The sequence below is a fragment of the Ciona intestinalis genome, unplaced genomic scaffold (genome assembly GCF_000224145.3).
Source record: "Ciona intestinalis unplaced genomic scaffold, KH HT000262.1, whole genome shotgun sequence".
NCBI lineage: Eukaryota > Metazoa > Chordata > Ascidiacea > Phlebobranchia > Cionidae > Ciona > Ciona intestinalis.
In genome coordinates, this window is record NW_004190583.1 from 36,978 (window position 1) to 63,653 (window position 26,676).

At 37.6% G+C, this 26,676-nt stretch overlaps 1 protein-coding gene across 2 annotated transcripts; it reads right to left on the reverse strand.

Moving 5' to 3' along the window:
• Positions 1-2,616: 2,616 nt before the first annotated feature.
• LOC100181930 (Nance-Horan syndrome protein-like) lies at positions 2,617-26,011 on the reverse strand. Of its 2 annotated transcripts, XM_002122144.4 has the most exons (18): positions 25,864-26,011; positions 25,234-25,340; positions 24,747-24,826; positions 12,968-13,104; positions 12,558-12,686; positions 11,909-12,041; positions 10,097-10,246; positions 9,132-9,215; positions 8,344-8,453; positions 7,943-8,050; positions 7,463-7,570; positions 7,177-7,284; positions 4,721-7,092; positions 4,393-4,488; positions 4,196-4,288; positions 3,817-3,929; positions 3,239-3,395; positions 2,617-3,033 (listed from the first exon to the last, which is right to left on the reverse strand). In XM_002122144.4, exons 1-18 carry the CDS (start codon positions 25,951-25,953, stop codon positions 2,925-2,927), a joined length of 4,284 nt encoding a protein of 1,427 aa, XP_002122180.1. In that variant the 5' UTR covers positions 25,954-26,011; the 3' UTR covers positions 2,617-2,924. The 2 variants fall into 2 exon arrangements, with proteins under 2 accessions (XP_002122180.1, XP_018672066.1); XM_018816521.2 differs by lacking the exons at positions 24,747-24,826; positions 25,234-25,340; positions 25,864-26,011 and adding an exon at positions 14,721-14,866.
• Between the last annotated feature and the right edge of the window lie 665 nt (positions 26,012-26,676).

Here is a 26,676-nt window from a genome sequence, read left to right on the forward strand (position 1 = left end):
TAATACAACGTGTTCTCTTTAATAAAACTACCACAACAAGGAGGATCCTCACTTCCCCGTATTATATATAGTAGGGTGAGGGAAGATGCGACATCTTTACCACATAAATATCCAAATACCTTGATCATGTTTTAAACAATGAACAGGGGTCTATAGAAGTCGTGAAGATGTGGTTTTATAATTCTTTGCCAGTTTTTTGTTTACTACTAATTGGGACGAGAAAGTAAAATGAAAGGGTGTCCCATTTTTCCCCACCCTACTATATCTCACCTAGACCTAAGTACTTAATGCAAGTTTGCTTTCTAACGATAACACACGAAAGGTGTAAAAAATAGTCCGATATAAAAAGCTCAAGACTAACTTAAAGTAATTTGCTCAAGTAATCTAGCCTTCTGTAAAAGAGAATATGAAATCTAACCGCTCCGATAAATTAAAACTCTTCAGTCCGCTTTAAATAAATGTCCTTGATGCGCCGTCACATTAACTAAAGCCAAGGAAGGATACTTGGCGAACGAACGTTGGAAATATTTGCTTGATATTTCTCGCAGCGGGGCTCGCTTAAAGGGACAGAGAGGAAATGGTGTCTCTTTGTGTTCCGGCGGTCAGAGAGACTTGAATAGCAGGCAGTGCTACTTAAGTGTTTCTTGAATTGGAATCATAAAGGTCCCAGCTAAGGTTATGAACTCTTAGTTTTAATGTACGAAATATGCTACATTAAAAGTGCCTCCAGTCAATTTTTTGGTCCTTATTTAAAAGTATATTTAACCTCGAATTTGTCAAAACTTTTATGTTACTAGGTTAATGGTAAACTTTCTGCATTAATAGTTTGTGGTCGAAAAATATCGTAGCGGGCGGCCCGGTAACGTATTCGAGAAAAGACAGTCGCAAATTTTAAGCAACAAATGTTCTTCCCGTTTACTGAAATTACCAGAAACACATTAATACCACAGTTACATACAATATGACTTGTAAAATACCGTACTACTAAACTAAACTAAACAATGTCATTCAACATTTAAAGTAGCGCACATAACATATAATTTTAAACCCAATACTTAATCTCTGAACCCCCCCTATTACTGTAAACAATTTTCGATGTTTCTGTCACGCTGACCTGTAAACAATCGCCTCGTGTTACGTCATAATGGCGCAGGGGGCACAGTCGTACAGACAATTATATTGTTTTGTATCCGTCGCCTTTTACAATGATCGAATCGAAAAGTGACGTCATAATAGGACTTGCAGCGCACAAACAATCGATAGACAACGAATAAAGCGGCTGCCGAAAAACGTTTCAAAGCGCATGCCCCTGTCCATTGAAAGATAAATCTATTTCCTTTAAGTTCTAACATCATTCCCTAAACCTCGTAAACAAAATCCAATTAAATGACGTCATAATTCTACAGCTGGTGACCGCGATGCTTACGTCATAATGCACGAGAACACATGTTTTGAAACACGAGGCCGAGCATGAATACTTACAGTTCCAACCTTATGCTACACAAATATTCAAGATGACATCATATATGTTTAGATACAAACTCAACATAGTAGAGCAAATAACACAACATTCCAAAACTCAACCAATATTTATCCCTCGTATATCAGAGGCTCAGCTTCGTTTCAAACTTCCACGTCTAACTCATGATATGCTATGTACACAACCTCACGGTATGTATGTACACTCTCAAACAGCAAACCCTGTCCTGCTATATAAACGACATTTCAAATTCCGACACAATTTTTGCCTACCAAAAACTTACATTTCTTTGTTGATATACACTGTAACCTAAACACATCCAGAAATTACATATTTCAGCCGTGAACTCTGCTATTATTACACGCTGCAACTTCCAACCAACATTTTGCCTCTTTCTCGCAGAACTGCAAAATCGTAGTCGCGCTTTACTACGCGCACTGTTTTGCACTTGCTTAACCTTACTACGGCTTCTCTCGTTTTACCTTCTTCTCGTGTATTCTCTCGCAACATAATTTGCAGAGCTGACGTCACCAAGGAGTAAGATAGGACTTGATGATTGCGACTACACAGCATCCCAACTCTAATAACAAGCAATTTCTTTTACTTTGACTCATCTCCAAAGCGTCTGCTTACCAATACTGAAACAATATACTCTCTTACGGCTGTGGCAAAGGTTAATGACATTTCCCCAAAGGAATCGTGTCACAAATCTTTAAACTGACTACCTATCATTCTACAAAACCTGATTACAATACCTACTTTATTCGAAGAATAAATTTTAACTGGTCAGTCCTAACCTCAAGTCGCTAACCTGATAACTCAAAAGCAGTCGCAAGTTGCGTGTATAGTCACCATACATAGTATGCAACAGGGCGCCGCTGTTTAGTAATGTTTCAAGTCTAGACCCATTGTCATTGTTGGTGTAGTTTTTTCAAAGTTAACATGCTGTCGGAATATAGTGTAAAAAAAGTTGTCAAGCTTCTGTGGTTTAACGACAAGAATCATCTCCGAAAAGTCAAAACGAATCCGGACAAAATAGAACTAACTTAGATGAAGATACGAGCTAAGTTGAACTAAACTGTGCTAAGTTGAACGTTACTGACCGAACATAAGCAAACATTTGAGAAGACACTTGATAAACATTGTGAGGATTTATTAAGCAGCGTCAATTACACGATCTACATAATATTTGTGCAAAGAATGAAAATTATCCAGAACAGGCACTCACAGTAAACCACGATGACGTCGTACCACGTAACAATACCCTTTGTTTCATACGATCAGGTTTGATTATGGCGTTCATTAATTTCATAGAAAAATAGAAATAATATAAAACATTGATTTTTCTTCCGCTCTCGAACATACTCGCTCTCTCGTGCCACCTATCGATTTAAGTCTCGCCCTTTCAAGGGTTGACGTCATTATTATTGCGTCATTGATGACGTCATAAATCAGTGACGGAAGGAGAGCTTGTCTGCTCTAGTGAACGTTCCTCGGCGTCTTCAGAGATTGACATCATGGGACGGGTAGGGGTTCGACTTCGAGTGGAGAATCTATGAAAGAGATTAAAGATAAAATATTGTTTATTTTGGACAGATTTTAATACAGTTTTTACGCCATAACGACTGTTTTTTTCTTCCACAATTGCCACGTAGATTAAATAATCGCTAAGCTATAAGTGAATGAATTAATTAACATGACAGCTTTTTATTTCTAATTGTAAAAATCGCTATATAAAACAACAACCCAATTCCTCACCTTCCCCGATGTGAAATAGGGGGATGTTTCATGCCATGCGTGGTGCCAGCATACGACTTCCTATGTTCGGTATGACGGTTCGTTCGTCGTCCTGATCTTCCAGATGACATGGCGGCTCTTAAGTCACCGACTGATACAATGCGGGGACGTGGGGTGTCTGTATATAAGAGGATATATTTATTATTTATTTACAGATGGGGGGGGATCGCAATTTTTAAGTTAGTGTGTAACTTGTACTCAAAACCAGGTCCAAAGTGCGTGAGACAAATCCTCCATCGAATAAACAAGCTACATTATATATTTATTATTTTACAGATAGAGGTAGATCGCAATTTAAGTTAGAGTGTTGCTTATACCGGTAAGCAGGTGTGTGAAACAAATCGTTCGTGTTATTATGACTGTCGAATGAACAAGTTACATTATTCATTCAATTTCTGGGCGGGAGAAATAGACAATCATTAAACACTTAAAAAAAAAAACAGTTAAAAACTGAGATACAGATTGAACATTGTGAATAAACAGTTGGGTTTACACAACCTATTCTTGTATTCGGTTGAATATTAAGATTAACATCTTACCAGGCCCATCTGGAACTTCCTCACTCTCATTGGCTGAGCCGTTGACACGTGCATGCTGCTGATTGGTCAATTGTAATTTCTCAGTTGCCGTCATTTGTGTACCTGTGCCTGATCTGTGGGGTGAAAAGATCACGTTAATACTATTTCTAGGCTCCAAAATAGAGATCTCTAAAGAACATATATTGCGTGGAGTTATATTTTAACTTTTAATATATAGGAACGAAAGAGATAATTTAATAATTCTGATTAAGTTGTTTCTTACCGACGTTTTATTTAACTAAGGCCTAAAAAATTATCAGATTATTAGCACGCCTGATAGCAACAGTCTATATATGATATATAATATTGGTGTAAACGCCAGTTTTATTCTATTTCTCACTTTGAAAAACTTTGAAGCAGCAGGGCTTTGAAGTCGTCCCTAGATGTCGCACCAGAGGAGGTTCGTCGCCGTCGATCAAGGCTCGAAAAATGTCTGTGAGAAAAAGACGTTTTATAAATATGAATTAATTAAACATGATTCTCGCTTGTTACAAAACATGATGGATGCAGACAAGATACGACTATGACGTCACATACCTTCCATTATTCCTTCTTTCGAGAGTTGACACAGGACTTAATGTTGGAGATTTGATCACGTGATCAGGTGACGACGATCGAAGAGAACCGCGTAATCTAAAATATGACGTCATAAATAAAACGCGAAAAAATAAACAGTTGCACAATTTAAATACCCTGCATTGCGTATTATTTGCAAATTTATATTCTATATGGGCTAGGTACGAAAATACATAAAAGGATCCAGGATTTTAGCTAGATTTGACTCCCTAACCGAAACATATGTATAACGCAGTCGTATACAAAAATGCATCTGGATATTTACATCAATTAAATATAGATTACAAACCTCTGCATTGAAGCGAGAAAATCTTTATTTTTCGTCGGTTTGGTTTCAATGCTATCAGCAGTGATGCTGTCTTGGTCTTCTGGTACTTCCCCGTTTGTAGAACTAATGACGTCATCACAGATTGTTTCCGGTGGTGGAGTGACGACGTCATTCAATTCTAGCTCTTCTTTTGATTCGTCCTTGTTTTTCGGTGGCGCTTGTATAACTGTTTCTGTTTTCGCTTCATTTGTTGCAACTTCTGTTGTTTCTGTTATTGTTGTTGTTTCAGTAAATTGTACAGGTGACGACTCAAGCTTTGTTTTTGTAACTTTGAGTTTTTCTACCGGTTTTGTAGGGTCACAGTTTTCTATTGTAGATTTCGTTAATATTTCTACAACTTCAACTTTGCTTTTGACCTCTTCCGTTTGTGGCGTTGATTTAATATCCAATGGTTTGGGACTAGCAACTGCAATATCTTTTGCTTTACTGTTTTCTGCTGATTTTACTGATAGTTCATCCTCTTTTAATTCTACTCTTGGCGACATCAGCTTTGGAGACGAAATTTCGCGGGGTTCGGGTGTCGGTCTTCTCGGGGAAGTAGCGCCCGAATTTCCCATGGTAGTCGTGCCAAAGAATGCGGCTCTTGCGTCTGCGGTACGACTGGACAGTCGAGGTTGTTTGCTTGTCTCAGTTTGGTGTTGCTTCGCATGTGTGTTCTCTTTCTCGGTTAAACTGGGCCTTGGGAGTATGGCAGGTTTTGGTCGCACCGCCGGTTTATTAGATTGAAGTTGCTGAAGTGGTTTCGATGCTTGGTTTACTGGTTGCTTTATGATGGTAGGTTTGGGAAGAGTTGGTGGCTTGGTTGGTGTTTTCGGCTTCGGGAAAACAACAGGTTTTGTAAGCTCCTGCTTTGTTGGAGACGCCGGGCTTTTAGTTGGAGAAGGCGGGTTATCTTCGGCATTTGTAATGTCAATTGTTGGTATGCTATCCTGCTTTACTGGCGAAGGTTGTGGACTTTTCATTGATTTTGAACGTGTTGGGGAAGTTACTGGTGTTTTAGTTGGTTCTCTTAACGATAAACGCTGACGACCCAACCCGAATGGGGAAACTGGTTCGTTTCTAGGAAGTGGTGATTTTTTAGTTGGTGAAAAACGTCTTGGAGAGACTGGTTCTTCCGACATCTTAGGTGAAGTTAGTTCGTTCAGTTGGTGAATGATGGGTGAAGGCCTTACTGGCTTGGTGGCCACTTTTGGTTTTATAATCATGACAGATGGTTGGGAATTCACAACGATTTGTGGTGTTATTTTAGGTTTAATGTTATTAGAGGCAGACTCCCTTGTATTGGTTTCTGGTGGCGTTACATCCTTTATATTGGCTGGAGGTGTGGAGACTTTGATGGGAGATTGAAGATTTGAAGGCGAGGGACTTGAAAGTGACTGGGTTCTTGGGGAAGCAGATGACGTACTGGAGCATGACTCTGATTCCTTCCTGCTTGGCGTGTTGCGAGTTGATGCAACAGGTTGAATGTTAACATTGTGAGAATCGTCTGAATCTGATGTTCGCTGCGAATTCTTTGATTCTAGAGAAGTCTTCTCGTAATCTGACAAGGGTTCCATGTAAGCAAGGATCTCTTTGGCCGCTTCGTGTCGTTTTAAACTTGAACATCTACGCGGTGGAGAAGGTTTCGGCGTCTTCTTTTCGTCCTTTGACGTCGAATCGCTTGCCTGCTGTCTAAGCATTTGCTTGTGACGTAACCGCTCGTCGTTTGCGATGAAATCTGATCCGAAGAAATGTTTTGGTTGCTGCTGGGGCGGAGACATGGGCGTGGCTGAGAACACCTCGGCACTGCGGAGATCTGTGCTGAACACAGGGCTGTGTGGTGTGAATACGTTGTAAGGTTCCGCTACTAATTCTGCTTTAGTTAAACCGCTATCTCTGTGCATAGATGTGAAATAACCGTCCTGATCTTGCGAATATATTGAACTATTAAGGCTCCGAGCGTCGTCTTTAATATGGCCGTCATTTCCCCGCCTGTTGCCGAGAATAAGCAAGTCCATTGGCGAATTGGGCGCTGTTTTGGCGAGATGACTTTTTCTGGGCACGTAATCGTTGTTCATGAAGTTGTAAGCTCCGGAGGGAGTAGAGAACGTCAGTTTGCACGGCGAACCAACTTCTGAACGACTTATTATGATCGAGGAATCGGGCGTGGAAGTTCTTTCAGCAGTAGGAGGGCTACTAAGCGAAAGAATTGACGACATTGGCGAATGTTCCAAAGTGCTCAGTCTGCTGTTAAGTGAAGAATTCGATTCAGAAAGCTCAAGGGAATTTCCCAACATCCGAGAATCCGGGACGTCATAACCATTACTGTGACGTGTGCTTTTATTGGGTGGATGCTGTAACAGAAAACATTTAAATGAAAACTTGTCAAAAGAAGGTTTTTATTAAATCAGTGACTTTAAAGAGAGGCCTCAACTTACTTGTTGTGGTTGGGTAATGTTATGATGTGGCAGTAATATCTCTGACGTAGTTGAGTGACGTGCACTTTCCGTACCACTCCAAAATCCAGAAGATATTCTGTCCTCGCCCTGTTACGTTAAACGTTTAAATTATTTGAATGTAACTTAAACACAAAGTAACATTTCATACACCAGTGTGAACACGAAGTTATATACGTGTATTAAACACAACACCAACGACTGTCGTTGGCCTAACATGCGAGGATAAATAAGTTGCATTTGCCCAATCTTGTGTGTTGTGACGTACCATATTATTCTTTTCGCGCATGAAAGCTTTGTCGTCATGGTCCATGCGCATTGGCATCACGTGACCGTTTGTCTTTTCATGCATGGTTACAGAAGGTGGAACTTTCGGCTGAAGAAACAACAATGTTAGTAACTGCCTTACGTAGAAGTAATGAGCCAAACCCGGACTAAACCTAGACCGTTGAAAATAACCTCACCCGCATAGAAACCGTTCCACGTAAAGTAAAATAAGAGAAAATTGAAACTCTACAATTCTCAACCCATAACTGGCTCTAAACCCACGATATCTAGACCCTATGACCCTCTTATACCGCCAGGTTTGAACTGTCCAGATACGATTAATAGCAAGAACATGTTGGAACCTTTTCAGGATAATTACAACTAAATTACTTCCATATGTATCACTATTGGTAATATGCCAAACGCCATGGGTGCAAAAATGCAATACATGATCATGTGTATACGCCACACAAATATATACCTTCTCATAATCGCGACTTTCCGTTGTAGTCTTTATGAAGTCACCATCGTGATGTAGTGTGACGTAAGCACCTCGTCGAATATGATCTCCGTTCATTATTGGTGGAGTCTAGATTTATAAAGAGACTTAGAACTAATTTTCTGGACCAAGTGCAACGAAATACGTAAAAAATCTAGTCAAACAGGTAGTATACTAAGAGCCTAAAATGGGATTATAAGTCTTTAGTTTTAATCCTTAGTCCTTAGTCATACAAAAATCGTTCAACTTCATGTGCACTAGATCAGGTCATTCGCGGAATACATCACAGTTATTTTATTTAACTCCAGTAACAAAGCAATTACTTTCCAGTACTTTCATGCTAAACTATTCCTAACTGTGTTGACCAATATAAAGTAACCCACCGAGTGTCTGTTCTTCATGCGGCGTTTTATCGGTGATGCTGGCAACACTTTCACGTGTTCTGTTTGTATTTCGGCATTACGTGTATCACCGCGTGGTGGCGACGAAGAGTCTGTAAAGAAGCAACCCCTTTAAATTACAAACCGAACCAGTTTTCTGTTGAGTTTTTCGCAGCCTTTTATAATAAAATTAGCTGTTTTGTATGAATAATAAAGATCCAAGCAAAGCAGAATCTTTTCCACGGTTAAGTTCATGACAGTTAGCTGTCAATGGTTATCAATATAGGATTATGACGTAATAATTGAAGGTGTGAGGTTTCAATACCTGTAGGCGTGGCTTATTTTGAAGTTATTAATAGTGTAGATATGAAATGAAAATATTAAAACTGCCTTTCTTAAATAAGTTTGGATAATACAAGGGGAAGGAACTGTGTATAGTCCTGAAGGGAAGAGACAAGTCTTTATTTAGTAGGGTGGGGTAAGATGAATAGCGCTGTACATAATGTAGCGTTAGAACGAAATTCCCCAATCGTGTTGTAACAGTTAATAATGCCCTTTTAGAGCCGTAAGAATACGGTTATATAAATCAGTAAATATTCTTTGTTTACTATCAAATGAAAAGAAAAAAAAGATATTGAAAATCCGAACCATCTTCCCCCAACCTATTATATATAAAGACAGGCTTGTATATTCAAAACGGACATGGCAACATTTACAAGTCGCAAAAATAGGCGATCTTGCCCAAGTGTTACAGGGTCCACATTCGTGCGAAGTAAATTATTCTTACTTACCGCTACCAAGAGACTCCTCTCCCATAAAAGATGAAATGGAGTCTGAGTGTAAGCTGCTCGGTCGGTGGCGATTGTTCTCAACACCTGTAATTATGATGTAATGATGGTCATTATGATGTAGCGATATTTGAATGGGGTATGGGAAACGCACTCAAAGATCCAAGGTTCATTACTTGGAATATTACGCAATAAGGGGGATCGGTAACTCAGGGAAGTGTAATAGGTTCCTATGAAGTACACACACACACACACACACACATATATACATATATGTATATAGATATTACGCCCACGCGCCAGGTTTCATTAAAAGGATATTCATATTTGTATTACTTCTAATTTGTTTCACTCGAAAAAACAAGAGAGCTCGTTTTGTTGATTCGCAAATAAATGTCGCTGTGCCAACACAAACCAGTCTGCCTCATTGGGTCACACAGGGTCGATTGTATTGTGCGTAATAATGACAATAGTGCGCAAACAGGCAACGATTTACACGGTTCTTAGTGTGAATATATCGCGACGGAAACGGTTTCCGTAGTAATTCGAGAACCCGACGAAAATTGGAAGAAAATTGTCGACTGGTTTATAAGCAGAGCGTAAAATTAACTCGACTTGCTGTTGTGAATATGTACATGATTGTTATTATAGAGGTTACATGTGGTATATAGTTACGCATACATGCCTCATTTAAAGTGTCGCTGTACAACGTACTTATTTGACCAATTCGTGAACATAGTGAATTTAAAATGATTAAGTGAGTGAAAAGTCAAATAGACTGTATATAGTATTGTAGGGTAAGATTGACCGCGACAGCAAATTACATCATGTATTACTGAACGTGTTACATGTTTAACGATTAATAACACTCTTTCATGGTCGTAAGAGTACGGCCATATACTTGTAAAAATATTCACATATTAATCCATATTGTCCCAAAACATAAGACTACAGATGTCGTATCTCACTTAATTCGTGTTGGATAGTCCCAGGAAGTGACGTTAGCGTTCGATGACGCTCCCGGAAGCGAGCTTGACTCTTCCTCCTCACGGAGCTGAAGGAGGACTTCTGTGATCTTCGGAGGTTGGCTCGTCTCTCAAACTGCGAGCCTGATGTATCTGTGAAGTGAAGAATGCCATTAGTATATAAGTCTGAAGCAGATGCTTTATATGCAACTGTTGACACAAGACGTACGTACAAACAGACAGACACACAAATGTATAGGTAGAAGTATATATTGTTGCAACTAGAAGTATGATAGAGATCTTCTGGCAATAATTTGTTTTTGTGATCTCTAAATGGGACGACATTTCGTCTGCTATCCTGCTACACATTATTAGGCTATGCCAGTTAAACCTTTCGACACTTATAAATTATTTTATGATTTTACAAGATATAATCATCGTGCAATAAGTTCAATGATAATAAGATGATTAGATGAATAAAAAGTAACGCAGGTGTAAAATTGCAGCAACAAGTGTGCAACGTTAATATTTCAATACCGGATTCAAAAATCCCACCCTCTAACACCTGGTGTACGAAAGCCAAATAAAACAAGCTTCCGAAATTTAATTTGCAAACGATGAACTTCTTACCGTTTAAACACCTTCAAGGTTCCCAAATACAACAGCAATATTAATCTGTATTAACTAAGCTTAAATTGCTGTGGAAAAGCAATTACGTTTCAACATTCCAGTTTCACTACATACACTGTTTTAAAAAGCTGTTTATCTTTATTAACTTGGCATCTGCGCTTGCAACGTTACCTTCATTTCCGCGCAAGTAACTGGCTAAGCTTGCCAAACTACATTCTATCTCTTCACAGACATTGGCCATACGAAGCAGACGGAGGCTTAAATAACTGAGATAACGCACCACCGGCCATGCCTTGAGTAAGTGGCTCAATTGTACTTAATTACGGTCGCGCTGGATAATGGAACGTCTTGTATTCTAAACCAATGTGGAACGTCCCGCGCCCATTTATGGAGGGTTGACTCAACAAAATCTTGATTTTGCCGCTTTGTTGTTGTATTATTTCGTCACAAAACACCGATTTTGAAAGTAAACGCTGATCCGGTGTTATGACGTCACAAGTTAATTTACACATCGCGCGAAAGTTGAAACAACTCCCATATCGGTTTCCTGTTGAATTGGTAAGCCGCAGGAATTCAATGCGTTTTGAAAATTCCACTCCCGTATCAGTGACAAAGTAGGAGATTTTACGCCTTTGTTTTGCTCAAGCAAATGTAAATTAACACCATAACGCATGGCAGAGTTGCATAAACACTAGGGAGAAATGATCCGCGGATATGTGGTTACGTATCTTGCTGTGCAAGCAAATCATGTCGCATATTGTCGATGCCCAAATTAGGCAACTCCAAGTGCTAACGTTCAAAGCTAAACATCAGCGCTTTTTATTTTCTCTTTCACATTATTGACAATATACATTACAACATGTGTAGGCTAAACTCCCTATTTTTAGATTAGATGTAAAAATAAAACTCTTCTTTTATGTAGTAAGGTCAAATTTCCTAAATATTCTGACTGCAACCCCTTTGAACCCTTCACGCCTTATGCTCGTTTTAAGAACCTTTCCACTTTAAGTAAACGAAGAAACCATTACATATTCATCCATATTTCTTATAATGAATAAGAACAGTTGGACAAGGTTATAATATCGCATGATCCACATATGGTAAACCAAGTTTAAATAAATCTGCTTTTCCGTGTTTATATATTAAATCCGAACCTTTAACCATAATCACAATAACATTGCCCACCTATCGTGACAGTCTCAATCCTATGTTGAGAAATCTCCTTTTCCATCTTCTGCCTTGGAGTTGGAAGTTGGGAATCATTCAGCGAAGTTGGGTTGTATAGATCACGTAGCTCCGGTGACGCAATAATGTTGGTCTGTGACGTAACATTAAGAACACTTTAAAATGCTTGTAGTCTACCACACGACACTTAAACACGAGATATAACATTGGAGTCTTGGATGATAGTATTTTCATTAACAAAAAACAAGTATTCCAGAAGGTTGGGATTCTAGAACTAAGATATCGTCTATTCGCTCTTGAGAGGCACTTGTGACGTCACACTTGGATCTTTAAGCGGGATTTAACAAGTGCTCACGTGATCACTTACTATTATGAGCGAACAATAGCAAGACAATCAGTAAAAGTAACGCAACAGCGATTGTGACGAAGCGTATACACTTCATATGTGATAGCTTCTCAAGTTTAAAGTCTAAAATTAGACCTTTAAAATTTTTCACCAAGTAAAGATATACCACTGCCTGGTTTGGGCTTCGAACCCGTGTATTTATACCTTGTGTATTTTAGAATATTTTCCTCAGAACTATTAGTTTGTTATCTATTTTTCACACCGCAACTATATACCAAACTTTACCATTACACGTCATCTCACCGTGGATTTTGCAGAAGAGAATGACTTTTGTTGTGACGTAGGCTCGTGTAACAATACCTTTGGATCGAACGATTTTGGGCGGGAAGGTTTTGAATAAGCTTGTGAACCACGCAACATGCCGTTCCAATCCTTTAATGTGGTATACCAGTTAAATAAAACTGTATAAGCACTTTTAATTAGTAGTATACCTAGTTTACTAAGCAACGTTGCAATGAGTCATTAATTTTTTTACTTGATTTCAATTTTAAACTGAATTCCATCGTAACAACTTTTATAGAGTTATGTAACCTGGATATATGCAAGTATTGAACATTTTTTAACATCCAACAATTTATTCCACATAATATTGAATACAACACAAACATGCACATTATTAGATAATAGAATTAAAAGTAACATGAAACACTCACATTTTTAGCGAGTTGATGAAGATGGATCAAACATGGTGTTCGTGTGTCAGTCATGAACAAATCCTCGTCCACGGAGTCGGCTGAATGGTAGTGAAGATAAACAGGAACCTTCTGCTCATATTCCAAGTTCGATACGGCTGAAATAAAAACAAGCAGATATTATAAACATGTACCAAGGTGTATCTTATGTATTATGATGTATATTAGAAGAATTTTAAAATACATTCGAAACTATACAGTTATTTTTCAAATAAGTGCAATAATTAAACCCCGTTTCTACTGTTTCTGCACATAAATTGTATTTTCTGATTCAGAAACGGCGTTGGATAATATTGCTATAATGGCACTGAATGAACATAGCAATGAAAGAACTGCATTGTAACATGGAGTAATGGATCTCCGATCAATAAACATGCGTATATGTTGGTACAGATGATTTTGTTTCCCTTGTGTTACACATAAGACAATATACCATTATTTTGTCTAACTATAACAACAAAATGTCCAAAAGCCAACTTAGAAACAACTAGATAAGAATAAACATTCCATTAAGGTTATAAAGCGTTTTTATAACTCTGAAAAGCATTGGGACCGTCGGGTCGATTTCATTTGGAAAGTTGTAAATATTTCATTAGTTTCTGAAGCTTTTATGACAAGATACACTTAGGAACGTTTTATCGCAAAGTGTGGAAATGGAATTGTTCCCAAAAGATAGACGATAAAGGTAAGGAACACACCATCCTTGATTAATTAGGACGTAACACCGAGATTAAATGTTTGCTCCCCCTTGGTGGATAATTAACCTACTGCACAAAGTGTGCAGCAAACACGTTTTACATTAAAAGCCCTGCGATAATGAATTACTTCTCAGCGTGTGTTAAACCACACAGTAATAAGTAACTCCGCCGATAAGGCTAAAGTGTGAAATTGCGAAACTGCCGAAAAGGGTCTCCACTAGACACGCGAACCAACGGTCGTTTAAATATACCGACCCCAAATGAACCCTTTGAATAAAACGGGATATTTGGAGCAGAAATCTTGAGGCCGGCTGTTATTTTAAGGATTTTAATTCAAAATTTTAAATCTCAACACCACAGCACGTGCTTTCGACATTTTGCTGACGCAATATTGATACTAAAAAAAAACTTTAATCGTTTCTTCTGAACGTTTGACGAAAATACTATCGACTAAATGTCTGGGTAAAAAAATAGACGCAAAAAGGTAATGAAATCTTAAAATACATAATTTCGGTTGTTTTGTCATGGTAGCTTAGAATAAAATCTAGCAATTACACGGTTACTTTGCTTCGTGTACGAGGGGAGTTACGTTAATACCACTTGTCCTGGTTGGAAAACGGTAATTAAGTGACGTATATGTGATGATGTGCCGATTTAAAGCGTCTGACTCAACCGTGAGGTAATGTGTGGACAGAAAGGCGTTACCGCGTGGTGTAGAGTTAAAATACACAACGTTTGCGGCCGTTGTATTTACTTAACCATGAAATATTGATAATTTCAATGAAATTACCAAAAGTAACAAGCAGTAAACAATGGCAATGTACCTGCGTCTCAACTACAATATAAAGCTAAGTATATTATATTCTGTCTCAACTACAATATAAAGCTAAGTATATTATAAGTACTATCTAAAGAAACGTGGCACATCGTTCCACCTGATTTCAACACAACAGTCTTTATATAGAATGAAGAGCACCCGCATTTACAATACACTATTCGGTCCAGCATATACTTACATTTCCAATAGTCTCTAGGTTTGTCCTTTTTACTTCGCCTTCTAGAATTACTCCGGTAAAAACTAGATTCATTTTCACGTTTTGTAAGGTAGTTCCCCATATTCGATATTACACTTAACCCTACAGGCAGCTTTTACTGAAACATTAACGATGAACCAAGACCTATTAGACACGTGTACTGTTCAGCACAATTGTATAATCCATACAAAACCTAGATATCCCGCTTACATATCGGTCCAGACTGACTGATATATCTATAACACCTGCGCCGATATGACAACACCTGCCTCATAACGGGCAAATCAATATAGAACCTGACCGGGCACACCCTTGAACGAGCAATATGCTTACGCACATAAAACACACTCAACTGGCAAAGAAAGAATACAACTCCGTTGGCTGACATTCTGAAAGCTCTGATAAGAACAAGTAGAGAAACTTATATTATATTATTTCGAAGTAGTTGAAATTTATAATAATATAACACTTTTTCCGAAAATGAGAACCTGGCATGCTCCTGCCTAAAACAGCGATTTTTTTTTAATTTTAGCAGTCTTTTTTGGGCGGAATCAATTTCGTTTAGCATCTATCACCTCCAACTTTTAACACCGGACACCGTCTGCAAAAAGTTACTCTTACGCGCTACCATATCCAACGCAAAATTGCTATGTGAAAGTAAAGCGAGATAACCAGATGGTAGACTGTATGGTGTTACACTGTAGTTAAATCAACGTGGGAAAGAGGTCACTACTAATTTGCATGGGACACTCACCAAATGTAGAAACATCCGGCGTTGATTACATTGCTCACGTTCTTATCTATTTCGCCATGTGCTATTTGGGCAAGAAATGAAACGCAACGTATATGAGTAACATTGGTATTATTTGTCAAGACATTTTATCATTACCAATTACGCTAAAGACTGAACAGTATTAAACGTTTTTAAAAAAATCGAATGCAAATACAAAGCGATACGCCGATACATATTATTAATTTCGGTTCGTATTTATACCAACTGTCTTATAGGTCTAAGAGCCTGTTGTTTTGCAAAACTCAATTATTCTAACATTCTAACAAGTCTGTCTTATAGTGTCTGAAAACATGAATAACAAACATTCTGTCTCACCAAATCTATTACCCGCAACAATTTAATCATTCTGACAGGGGTGGATCCAATTTTCCGATTGACTTTAAATTGAGAAAACCTGTCACACTGGATAATTGAATCACCTCCACACCGAAGCTCACACTCAGCATCCGTAGTTCAACTAAGCGTTTGCTTTCTCCGATCGATCGCAGACCCCGCTTGGGTAAACACTTCACTTGTTCGTTTTAACCTGTTGTCCGCAATCGGATTACGTAATCCAACTAAACTCTTACTGTCTGGAATACGGAAACTCCAAAAACAGAGTTTGAAATAATTATTTCTTTCTTTTTTTTAATTGGAATATATGTAAATATATAAAACTCTATCAAAGACACTTTCTTTGCATTTTTACTCAAACATGGCGAAAAGCTTCAACGTTTTTTTACCAACTAAACCCCTTACTGCCTGCAATAAAGAAATTACAAAAAACAGAGTTTCAAATATTTCTTTCTTCTTTTTTATAATTCGAATAACTCTTCTTTCTTTTTACTTTTCCCATAAAAAATCTCGTCGCCTAAGTTTCTGGTAAGAACGTTTTACTACGGCGTTGAGATTCGTAATCTAAACTATTCAACCTTCCTGTAGTACCCTGCATCTGCACTCACATACCAGCATTCCCACATTCAGCATATGGTGCTAAAAGTAGGTCTGACCATCCATCTACGAACCGCGACGTGCATCGATAAGACAATCACTCCCTTATGACGACATAGAGCGGTGCCAGACCGAATTAAGATCCGACCTAGACGCAGTCATTAGGCAAGCATGGAATTAACTGGAAGTGGATCGTAAAACCGGTAGACAATTTTACAGGTCTGCGGTCTGCTAGAGTTTCCTTTTCCGTTTTCAACCAAACCTAATACACAGTGTCTACTTTATTTCACGAATTTAAATGTCCACGTAGTAAAGCCGCAGGACTGCCCGTCAGGTTGCAGAACACCACTACGCGCTATCTTGCTTACTTTAATTAAAGTTTAACTTACCTAATACACAGTGTCTACTTTATTTCACGAATTTAAATGTCCACGTAGTAAAGCCGCAGGACTGCCCGTCAGGTTGCAGAACACCACTACGCGCTATCTTGCTTACTATCAGTAACCGTAACTAATTAGCGTAAAGTTAAACTTTAACTTAACATCACAACAGCATGAACCCGTGTGAAGATATTGCTTCCCACGAGTGCGACAAAATACATTAAACAATACCCACTGCAACCTATAAGCTTAGTTCAAGCTTAGTTTAACCGGAAAGTTGCCAAATATAGCAATAAACAACACTACAGAGCCCGAACACCATTTGTTTGCGTTGGTAGATTCGTCAAGTTAATGAGAATCCCGCCTTTCTTTCCAAATGTTGCTTCTCCTTTCTTTCGCAACAACCACTATTGTGACGACACTGTTGTTAACTTGACGTTGAATATTAACTATTGTCACGTCACACTTCAGCTAATATTGACCAGTTGGGAAAACGTGGCATAATCACTGAGCTGACGAGGCAATAATGCGATGTAATAAACACTTCAAGATACCTAAAACGTGAACCAAAACAAGTTTTAAAGGTGAAGGCCTATGGCTACGTGATTCATAGCTGTCTCGCGGAAAAACAAACTCTCTAAAGCAAACACGGTTGTCTGAATAAATCTGAAATAATATTTACATTGGTCCTATATTGTTCTGCCTGTCGAACTTCTTTATTCTATACACAAAGTAATATATTTGTCCAGGATTAGAAATAAACATGAGGAACAGAAATATATAATTTAAATCCCAATATAAACTACCCCAACAACGGCAGGAACACATGAAAGGATCGCCCCACCTACTGACTTCCATTAATAAAACAATTATTTTCTCCTAAGTAAAACTCCTTGCAGATTCCGCTTGAAATGCGCTTGTTTTACATTTCCCATGTTTTGTTTGTGGCAGGGTAATCTCATAATTGGGAGTAATCTCGGCTTTGGGGATTACCCAGTTAAACCATCGTATTTCGCGACGAGATGACGGCAATTAATTGTCGCGCCTTTTGTTTTGCGATAATCGTCGCGACAGAAAATGTGACGTTTCAAGTGACGTTTCGCAATGACGTCATTACAGTGTGAAAAACGAATTCGATAGTGCTACGTCATTAAACGGAAGTGTAACTGGATCGAAAAACAAATTATCGAGTTAGGCGTAGAATGTGACGTAATAATCTCTTTTGTTGAAAGTGATCCAGTGACGAGCAACGACGGCAACTGAATCGACCAACAAAGCAACAAGATATCAAATAACTTGAATCAACAACTAGCATCCTGTTTAACTTCTGCCACTAACCAACAAAGTACACAGAACAACTGAAGTCAAGTGCTTGTACCTGCAATCTCTGCTATACTGCAGCATTAGCAACAACCTCTATATCACAATTCATTACTCTTACAACTATAGCACTAGATATTCAACAACACAAGCTGACACTACAGTAGAGTAAATTATCATACAAACAATATTTATTAAATTAAAACTGGAACTTGTACGTTCGTACCGGAACAAAATAAATTTTGCAGCAAACGCATAAAATGTATTAAAATTATTATTTTGTGAGCTGGCTTGTTATTTACTACGAGCTAAAATCTGAAAACACGGTTTAAACCAAACCAACCTCGTCACCATCAGTTTACATTGCCTAGCCTTACAACAACAACTTAATCCAGGGAATGAATTAATCCATTAAGCAAAGTATAAAACAATGGAACTAATTGAATCGAATGCTATTGAACGACATACATGGTCTGTAATGAATTCTGTATAGCAAACTGAAGGTATATGAACACTGGTGTGCCGTGACGTTAGGTCCGTTAGAATAAAATATTAATGAAAGCGCCATTGCATATGCGCAGTAAAATTATTAACTTTAACTAATTACACACTGGACAACAGCGACCGCCAATTAAATAAGTCATAATTCCAAACTACCATTTTAAACGTGCAGTTTTCAAAAGCTGAAAGTGGAATACTGATCGCTAAAGTTATTGACATATGTCAATGGCATGACGTGCATTCATTATTTAATGCCAGTTTGCCACGTGATTGTGATTACCCACGAGCGCCGTCTACCGGTGGGAAAATATAAGCCAGCTGTTTGTTCAGGTTCCGAATGTATCACGCTTCTCTCTCTCTTGTTTGTAACGGAAGAGAATAAAACGGCGGGAAAATTAAGGTGTGTTTTGGACGTATACCGGGGGAGACCACAGCGTAAACAATGCGTTCTTGCAAAACAACTCTGACTACGGGCGTTGCCACTAAACTATATCGAAAGAAAGTATACTGAAATAAACAAAAAATATTGAAAAAACATTAGAACGATTTCAACACAATAGTTTCACAGAAGGGTTCCGTATATAGAACTTTTATCGACCATTATTTTAAACTAATTTAAACCTAAATAAAATGTTCTAATTCTTTCTTCGCGTATTCGGATTTTAAATTTCTGTTAAACCGTTTATAAGCCGACTGTGGTTTTAACGTGGTTGTAATTCTTGATGAAATGCGATAATTACTCCAGGTGGTTCAGCTTGTTTACCCAGAGCTGGGAGTAGGCGTCGAGAAACTTAAAATACTAAGCGGGAGTAATGGTGACAAAAAAATCTTGCATCTGACCTGCACACCGAAGCAGGTCACATTGAACACAACGGGGTGTTGGATATCTGGTTGGATTAAAAGAAAGAAGAATTCGAAAGAAATAGTTTCGTTCGATGGTTACAAATTCCTTTAATGACTAACTGCTACTCGGTGCAATCGTAAAGCTTCATCGATATTTTACTCATTATTGGACTTGACACCCTAAGAGTGGGTAATGTAGCGAGTTGTACACCATTTAGCTTAATTCAGAAACGGTGAATAACCAACAACTACATACGAATATTAGTTACATAATATATTCAACACTGATGTATAGAAAATGAGTTTTGGGATTAAGGCTGAATACCAGTAGCCGAACCGTGTATACCACAATGAATACATTGAAATTGAAAAACAAGTTTTGCGGAAGGCGGGGTAGCGGAGGGGGGTGCACTCCTTTCCCTCGCCATGCACCAATGAGTTTACGTCACGGGGAGTGATGCCAGCTGCATAACAACGAAGGACCAAACCCATCGTTAAAATTTTCTCAGGCCACACGAGGAAACTTTTATAATAGAAAGTAAACACAATTCCTGAACTTGTAGGAATTAATCTATGAATCAGATCTTAAGACAAAATAAACATTTTTCTACGTTATCGAACACGGAAGCACTGCCCGCAAATGTTCGGTAAAATGTGTTGACAGAAAAGTGGATTTCCGAGAATGAACTGTTTTTCGCACGCGTTTCTCCACAAACTGTGCTATTTGCTGCAAATTGGCAGGTGCCTCGTGTTTTGCAACTAGGCTGCTAAGCTTTACTTTGCTGCGTTGGACAATTAACATATTTCAACTGCAAATGAAACTTTGTAAAGTTTTTTTATACAAATTCATGACCACAATCAGTTTATTTTAACCTTATAACCTTAATCTGCATGACCAGTATATCGCAGCATCCACATAGCTATACGATGCTCAATACTTTACCAAACGCTATCATTGCAGTGTATGGATAACCGGGCAGATGTTTAATTTTCACAGTCCATTAGTGACCACTCTGACTTGTAGCTACGTCCATTTAGACACTTGTCTAAGACGTTCCAAGTACATTCAAGCATATCTTTACCAACACGTGTTTTAAAAGCGTCTATATGATAAAATTAATGTGTACACACGGGAACTTATTAATTAATCAGTTACTTGAACGTCACATTTATTATCGCGCCTTCGACTCAAGAAGTGTGAAAGCATATTCAGCGACTTTCTATGCAACGCTAAGCAAGACAAGGGTATTAGAAATCTGTATGAAGAGCAGAAAGTTTACATAGCGTTAGAGTTCAGTTTGTGTTTGCTAATGCCTTGATTAATGTTGCTGTTTTAATAGAGAATCCACTGTTATAACGTCAATCTGTCACACTGATGAATCGAACCATGAATTCTATATAGAAAACGCATCAATACATTCTTTTGAAACAAAACTCTACTGGGTTTAAACCACACATTTTTCAAAACTGTCAAAATCAAATTAATTTGAAAGATGCGATTGTCAATATTAGCTTACAGTCGCTATTGTTGCGTGTTTGTGATGAAATGAAGCGATTTTACGACATCACAAAATATAGAAAGTGGATAACACGTGCTTTTATAAGACTACGGACGAGTATAACAGATACGTGAAGCGTAAACCTTGTATAGAAGCAACCAATGTCTGGTTTTCCTCTTTTGTTAGATATAACTTGAATGTTGCAGATACGGCGGTTTTATTCCAACATTTCAGCTTAAAATCAAAACTATACGTCTGCCTGCTCTACCTAACTTAACAGAAACAACTCAAAATAACAATTTGAACCGACTTGACCATTAATTAGAATTTTCTACAAAATGTGCAAAAGTCAATACCGTTGAAGCACTTCTGCCCGCGTTTTTATAACGATTTTTTTTTGTATTTTATGTGAATTTTATACTTTATAGGGTTTCTTTGAAAAACCTTTTTTAAACAAGATTGCTAAATGATTAACGGTGGCAGTAGTAGGCAGAAGTACCTTTCGATCTGTACAGGATTATAGCTTGAAGCTTGAAGGACACTTTAGGATTGTGAGTGGTGCGTTATTCACTGCTGGCTGAGTATATATGTACGTTCAACCAACCAGACATTATGTCAGCGTGTTGATTTAGTTGTTAGGGGAAGATGGCCGTACGAAGATAAACTCTTCAAAAACAAGTATCTATAACTTTCATTTATATTTTGTCTCGAAACATGCCCTGATGATGAAACACACTGCATATTACAAACTAAGCCAAGAAAATGGTGAATATTCATCTTATATATTGATTTTCAGCAGAAAATGAGTGTATTATATCACTTTCATTCATACATCTTTCAAAACTATTTCGTGCGAAAGATTTAAAAGATCAGTTACAAAGGCTTATAACCAAGTCAATCAACAAAAGTGATATAGTATGCATGTCTGCGTTAAGCAGCGGAGGTATACATACACATGAATTATCCTGCTATAGGTTAACAGCAAATAAAAAGGATTACAATTTAAATCAATAAAGGACAAAAAGACGTGAAAAAGCAAATATACTTAATCTTTTGTTAAAATAAATTATTGAATTTTCCATTAACTCTGTATTAATAGCAACAGTATAAGTCAAAAGTTTTGTATATTGGAATATTAATGAGTTCCCAACTGACCGAAATTTATGAACCAGAGGAGTAACATTCATTCAAGTTTTACTTAGCTCGTGTTATTGTATGTTGGTGACCTAGGATAACATTCTGTATGGAGACGTGTACTAATATGTTGTTGGGAAAGCGGGCAACTTGTGTTTCGTGGGTTCGCAATTCCCATAACTTATTCAACTAACTGCTTTCAAGTTTTAATCCTATTTCAAGAATTTAAGGGATAAGCACGTGAAAGAATCGCATTGTTTCGCCACAATGGTCATAGTTAGCGGGAAGAGACATACGATACAACTCTACTGGCCAAAGACGTAACCGGATTGTGACGAAACAATACACTTTGTTGGAAAACAAACGAATCCGCGGCGTTCGCATTCAATCGATAGATTGTTGGGTAACAACGCAAGTGGAAACAAAATGCTTGGGGACAATTAAGTTCAATATTTAGTATCCAAGTACTTCTATATGGCGCAAATACAATGGCCTACTACGTAATCTTAAGAAAACTATAAGTTGATTTAAGAAATTGGTTTAACACACAAATATATCATGCACGAGTTTACTTATAAATAAACGGTTTTCTGGTTTAGATTCATAACGTTACTATAATAACACTTGCGTGGCGTAAAAATGCGATTAATCGAGTAGCGCGTTTGACAATTGAGAAAGGAAACGATAGCGGCGTATTGCTTCCATATAAGCGTAGAACGATGTAGCGGGGTTATAACGTTTCAGCCACCCAAGGTGAAGATCAGGTAATTATTACAAGCATATAAGGATAAAGGAATGTCTAAGTACAAATAACGTTTACGCTTGTTTTGGCGATTTGTTATCGCATACAAATGTAATAATACCTTTGCATTTTTCGGAAGATTAATGCGGTGTGTAAACTGGTATAAAAAAATATAAAAACAAGCAAACGGGCCATCAATATATGATGGGGCTTTTAGTTTTCTTTTATCGACTTATTTGGTAGTAAATAAAGAATTTTTACAGAATTATATAACCGTAGCTTCGCGACTCTAAAATAGCGTTGTTAAGAAATATGGGATTTATGTGCCAACGGTGTCCCATCCTACCCCACAGTACTACATTGATGGTGTGGTACTGTTTTATTAAAAATATCTATATTAACGATGTTTATTTCTTAATTATGGGGTGATTCCATATCTCCAAGAATCGCAGCTATAAAAGGAAGTGTCTCACATAGTGTCAATAGTTAAGATTAATGTTTTGAATCATTTTAAGAAATGGCCCGACGGGACCATCCATTCTATGCCGCTATACAATACTGACGTGCGGATAATCAAGCCGAGGGTTCCCAAGCTTAAGATAGATCGAAGTCAGATACATCTTATATATCAATACCGGTTTGCGGAACCGTTAATGCATGCTTCGAATAGATATTGGAACAAAGCCACGCAGTTGGCGGGAAAGAGGTCACGCTAGGGCCGCAAATATTTAAGCTTCATGTCCCAAGGGGTAGTGGTACAACGTCTAACTCGGTAAACCCATTAGTCCGAAAGCATTGCACAATGTCCATTGGGCTGGGGACTTTTAAATTAAAACTCGCCCCACGATTAATGCGATTACGGCCGACGGTTTATTGCATAATCTTCTATGCTGTGCCAAGATTTGAGCATCAAAGGATGGATTATGATGTTCAAAGCGAGTGCTCTATCATTACAAGGCAGTGCCATGTAATATACCCACATCAAGCATATTTATAATACGAGTAAGCGAATTCTAGTTAAAGAGACACATTATACGATGTTAAACACGACAGCAATTTCTACTGCCCTATACAAGGTATAAGGTCATGACTTGGGTTATGTATTTATGTACAAGGTAAACATGATGTTTGACATTCTTTGCGATACATCATTAAGTGTCTTAGAACTGTATTTAATGAAAGGGATACAATACAATCAATTCTTAAACATGCATGATGACTCAAATAGGAAATATAAGGATGTTATGGTAATAATAGATTTTGGTCTTTACTTTCATAACAACAACATACAGCTCTCCTTATTTAGTTCAAGGTCTGTTTCACCTGAGTAGTAAACAATACTACCCCAGGGCACAACTGATTCATCACAATGACAATTCATTATTATTATGAAGTCACACTGACAATTACATTGTCATATTTACAATAATTACCACTCCGTTCGTTCAAGAATTACAACTACTAACTTTTTAATCACTATTATTTGAATACATGCAATTCAAATAAGGGACCAATTCCTCTCAAGTACAATTCAGTAAACCTTAGCAACTGTAATTTTGGAAGCTCAATGTTATTTCTAATTCATGAGCATGTTTCTTCTGTTTACTTTTGGTACAACATTGGCACTGCTAAGACGTCTTCTGCTTTCTAAACTGATCTGACAAAGTGTGCCTGAACTGAGACAAAAACTACATTTATAATCATAAATACTGAGAACAGACAGAAATAAAAACTAACAAATTACACACCAGTTATAACACATGTATGTATAACTACATTACCAATGCCCTGACATGACACTTGTACTAAAACCACAATACATGATACAAAACAACACACAGTCTGTTAAAACTTAACAAAACTCACGTATTTGAACTTCTTTTGGGTTGAGGTTCGACACAATATCATCCAGCTGGTTTAATCTCATGTTAACTCTAATGCACCTCCTATAAACAATTTAACAACATTTAATATTTTTGATATTTTTACTGCATTTAATATAAGAACAAACCAGTGTGAAATGATTTGCTGAAAACCTATTTCCTTTTGCTGTGTACATTATGAAGCTTTTAGTTATTTGATATGTGTATGGCGTTTAAACAATTATAGTTGAGTTTTGTGTATATAGTGGTCCACGATTTAAGATATTTATAGATAGTTTTAACCACTTTTTACATAAAACTACTGACTTTGCAGGTCTGCAGGTCAGTTTCTTAATAAATATAAATTGAACATAACTGATTATGAGAAAGTCAATGTAAAATTTATTGCATTCGTTCCATGTATTTCAATTTAATGCAAGTGTCATTTAAAATGTTGTATAACCTCTGGGGTTAAAAAACATAAGATTTACCTGTAGATTGCACTGAATTCTGTTTGTATTCCCCCAAACACATCTTCTGCGTGCGTTGTAAGGGATGAGAGTTGCCGGAGGGCATTAACGAGTGCGTTGTTCGATACCTGAACATGGGATGCAACATAAAGTATGATCTCAGTATACCACTATATAAGATACCCTTGATAAAACAACCATTATGTGATTATGAGGCTTATTAAGTTATCAGGCTTATTATGTCCATATATATATTGCAACTTTTTCATGTTCATGAAAAAGTTGGAATAAAAATAAAGTTTTAGTATTAGTCACTTAATGTAATAGAGTCAGGGTTGGATCTTAACCACAAACAAACAGCTGTCCGTATAAATGACCTTGGCCCCTGGGTATAGACATCCTGTATGGTGGTAAACAAGTATACAGAATGATATGCTCACAGGATTAGTAATCTCAAGCACACAATGCAGTACAATACAAACAAAACATACTGAAAACATAGTTCCAGTGAAGAACTCTATCACTAACCCCCAAACCCCAACTAAACCCCCATATTTTACTGCATAATCTATAATGTCAAGAATGTTTCTTCACTGGTGCCAAAATACTTCAAGCAACGGAAGAACTTAGCAACATATTTAGGCAACTTACATCTTCCAGTTCACTGAATACTTTATCCGAATGAGCAGCTTCATGCCTTCGCAGCTTAACTGGTTCAACCCTTCTCTGGACAAAAGGCATCTTCTAGTATTTACACCATCTAACAATATTTAATAAACCTAACATTTGGCACTGTGAATACAAAAATGAATGAACTGTACCATTTAAATAATGCAAGTTAATGCAATGAACCGACTTAAATAATGCAAGTTGAACCGACTTGAACTTGTTTCACTAACTATACCACCTGCATAATGTTAAATTGGCCGTAACTAATTCAATTATAAACCGTTAAAATTAGGTTAAGGCTACGTGCACTGTACACTACGCAAATGTACGTGAACCACCTCTCACAAAATACAACACACACGCACGTGTGTTTCTTGTTATAACATGTACGGTGTACACTTTAAAACTACTTATTTTGTGGGTAAGTTCAAACTGCCAACTTTGAAAGAACTTAAGAGCAACACACTTGTAAAATTTGCTGATTTCGCATTAAAATTAACAATAAACTTGCTGATCATGACACTTTTACTCCACACAACATACACGCTCCATCGCTGGCAATACTACAGAGTGAGAGAGATCCGATTGTTGCTGGGAGTCCCCAGCGAATGCACAAAATATGCTACCCGATAATGACGTCTAGCGGATTAATTTTAGCAACTTTGCCGCCCAAAACTAAACGGTCGATGAAATTCGAAAGACAGGTTTTGCAGGAAATTTTCTGCGTTTTAGTATGATTCAAGCGGTTTATTTGCGTTCGTTACTTAGTAATATGTACTACAGCCATGAAGTTAT

Bases quoted from the DNA above. Each gene is read 5' to 3' on its own strand.
- LOC100181930 (XM_002122144.4), bottom strand. From the start codon at position 25,953: ATGCCTTTTGTCCAGAGAAGGGTTGAACCAGTTAAGCTGCGAAGGCAT. The intron at 9,216-10,096 runs GTGAGATACGAC...TCATAATTACAG, and splicing joins GACTATCCAACACGAATTAA to GTGTTGAGAACAATCGCCAC. The intron at 4,489-4,720 runs GTTTGTAATCTA...GTCATATTTTAG, and splicing joins TTTCTCGCTTCAATGCAGAG to ATTACGCGGTTCTCTTCGAT.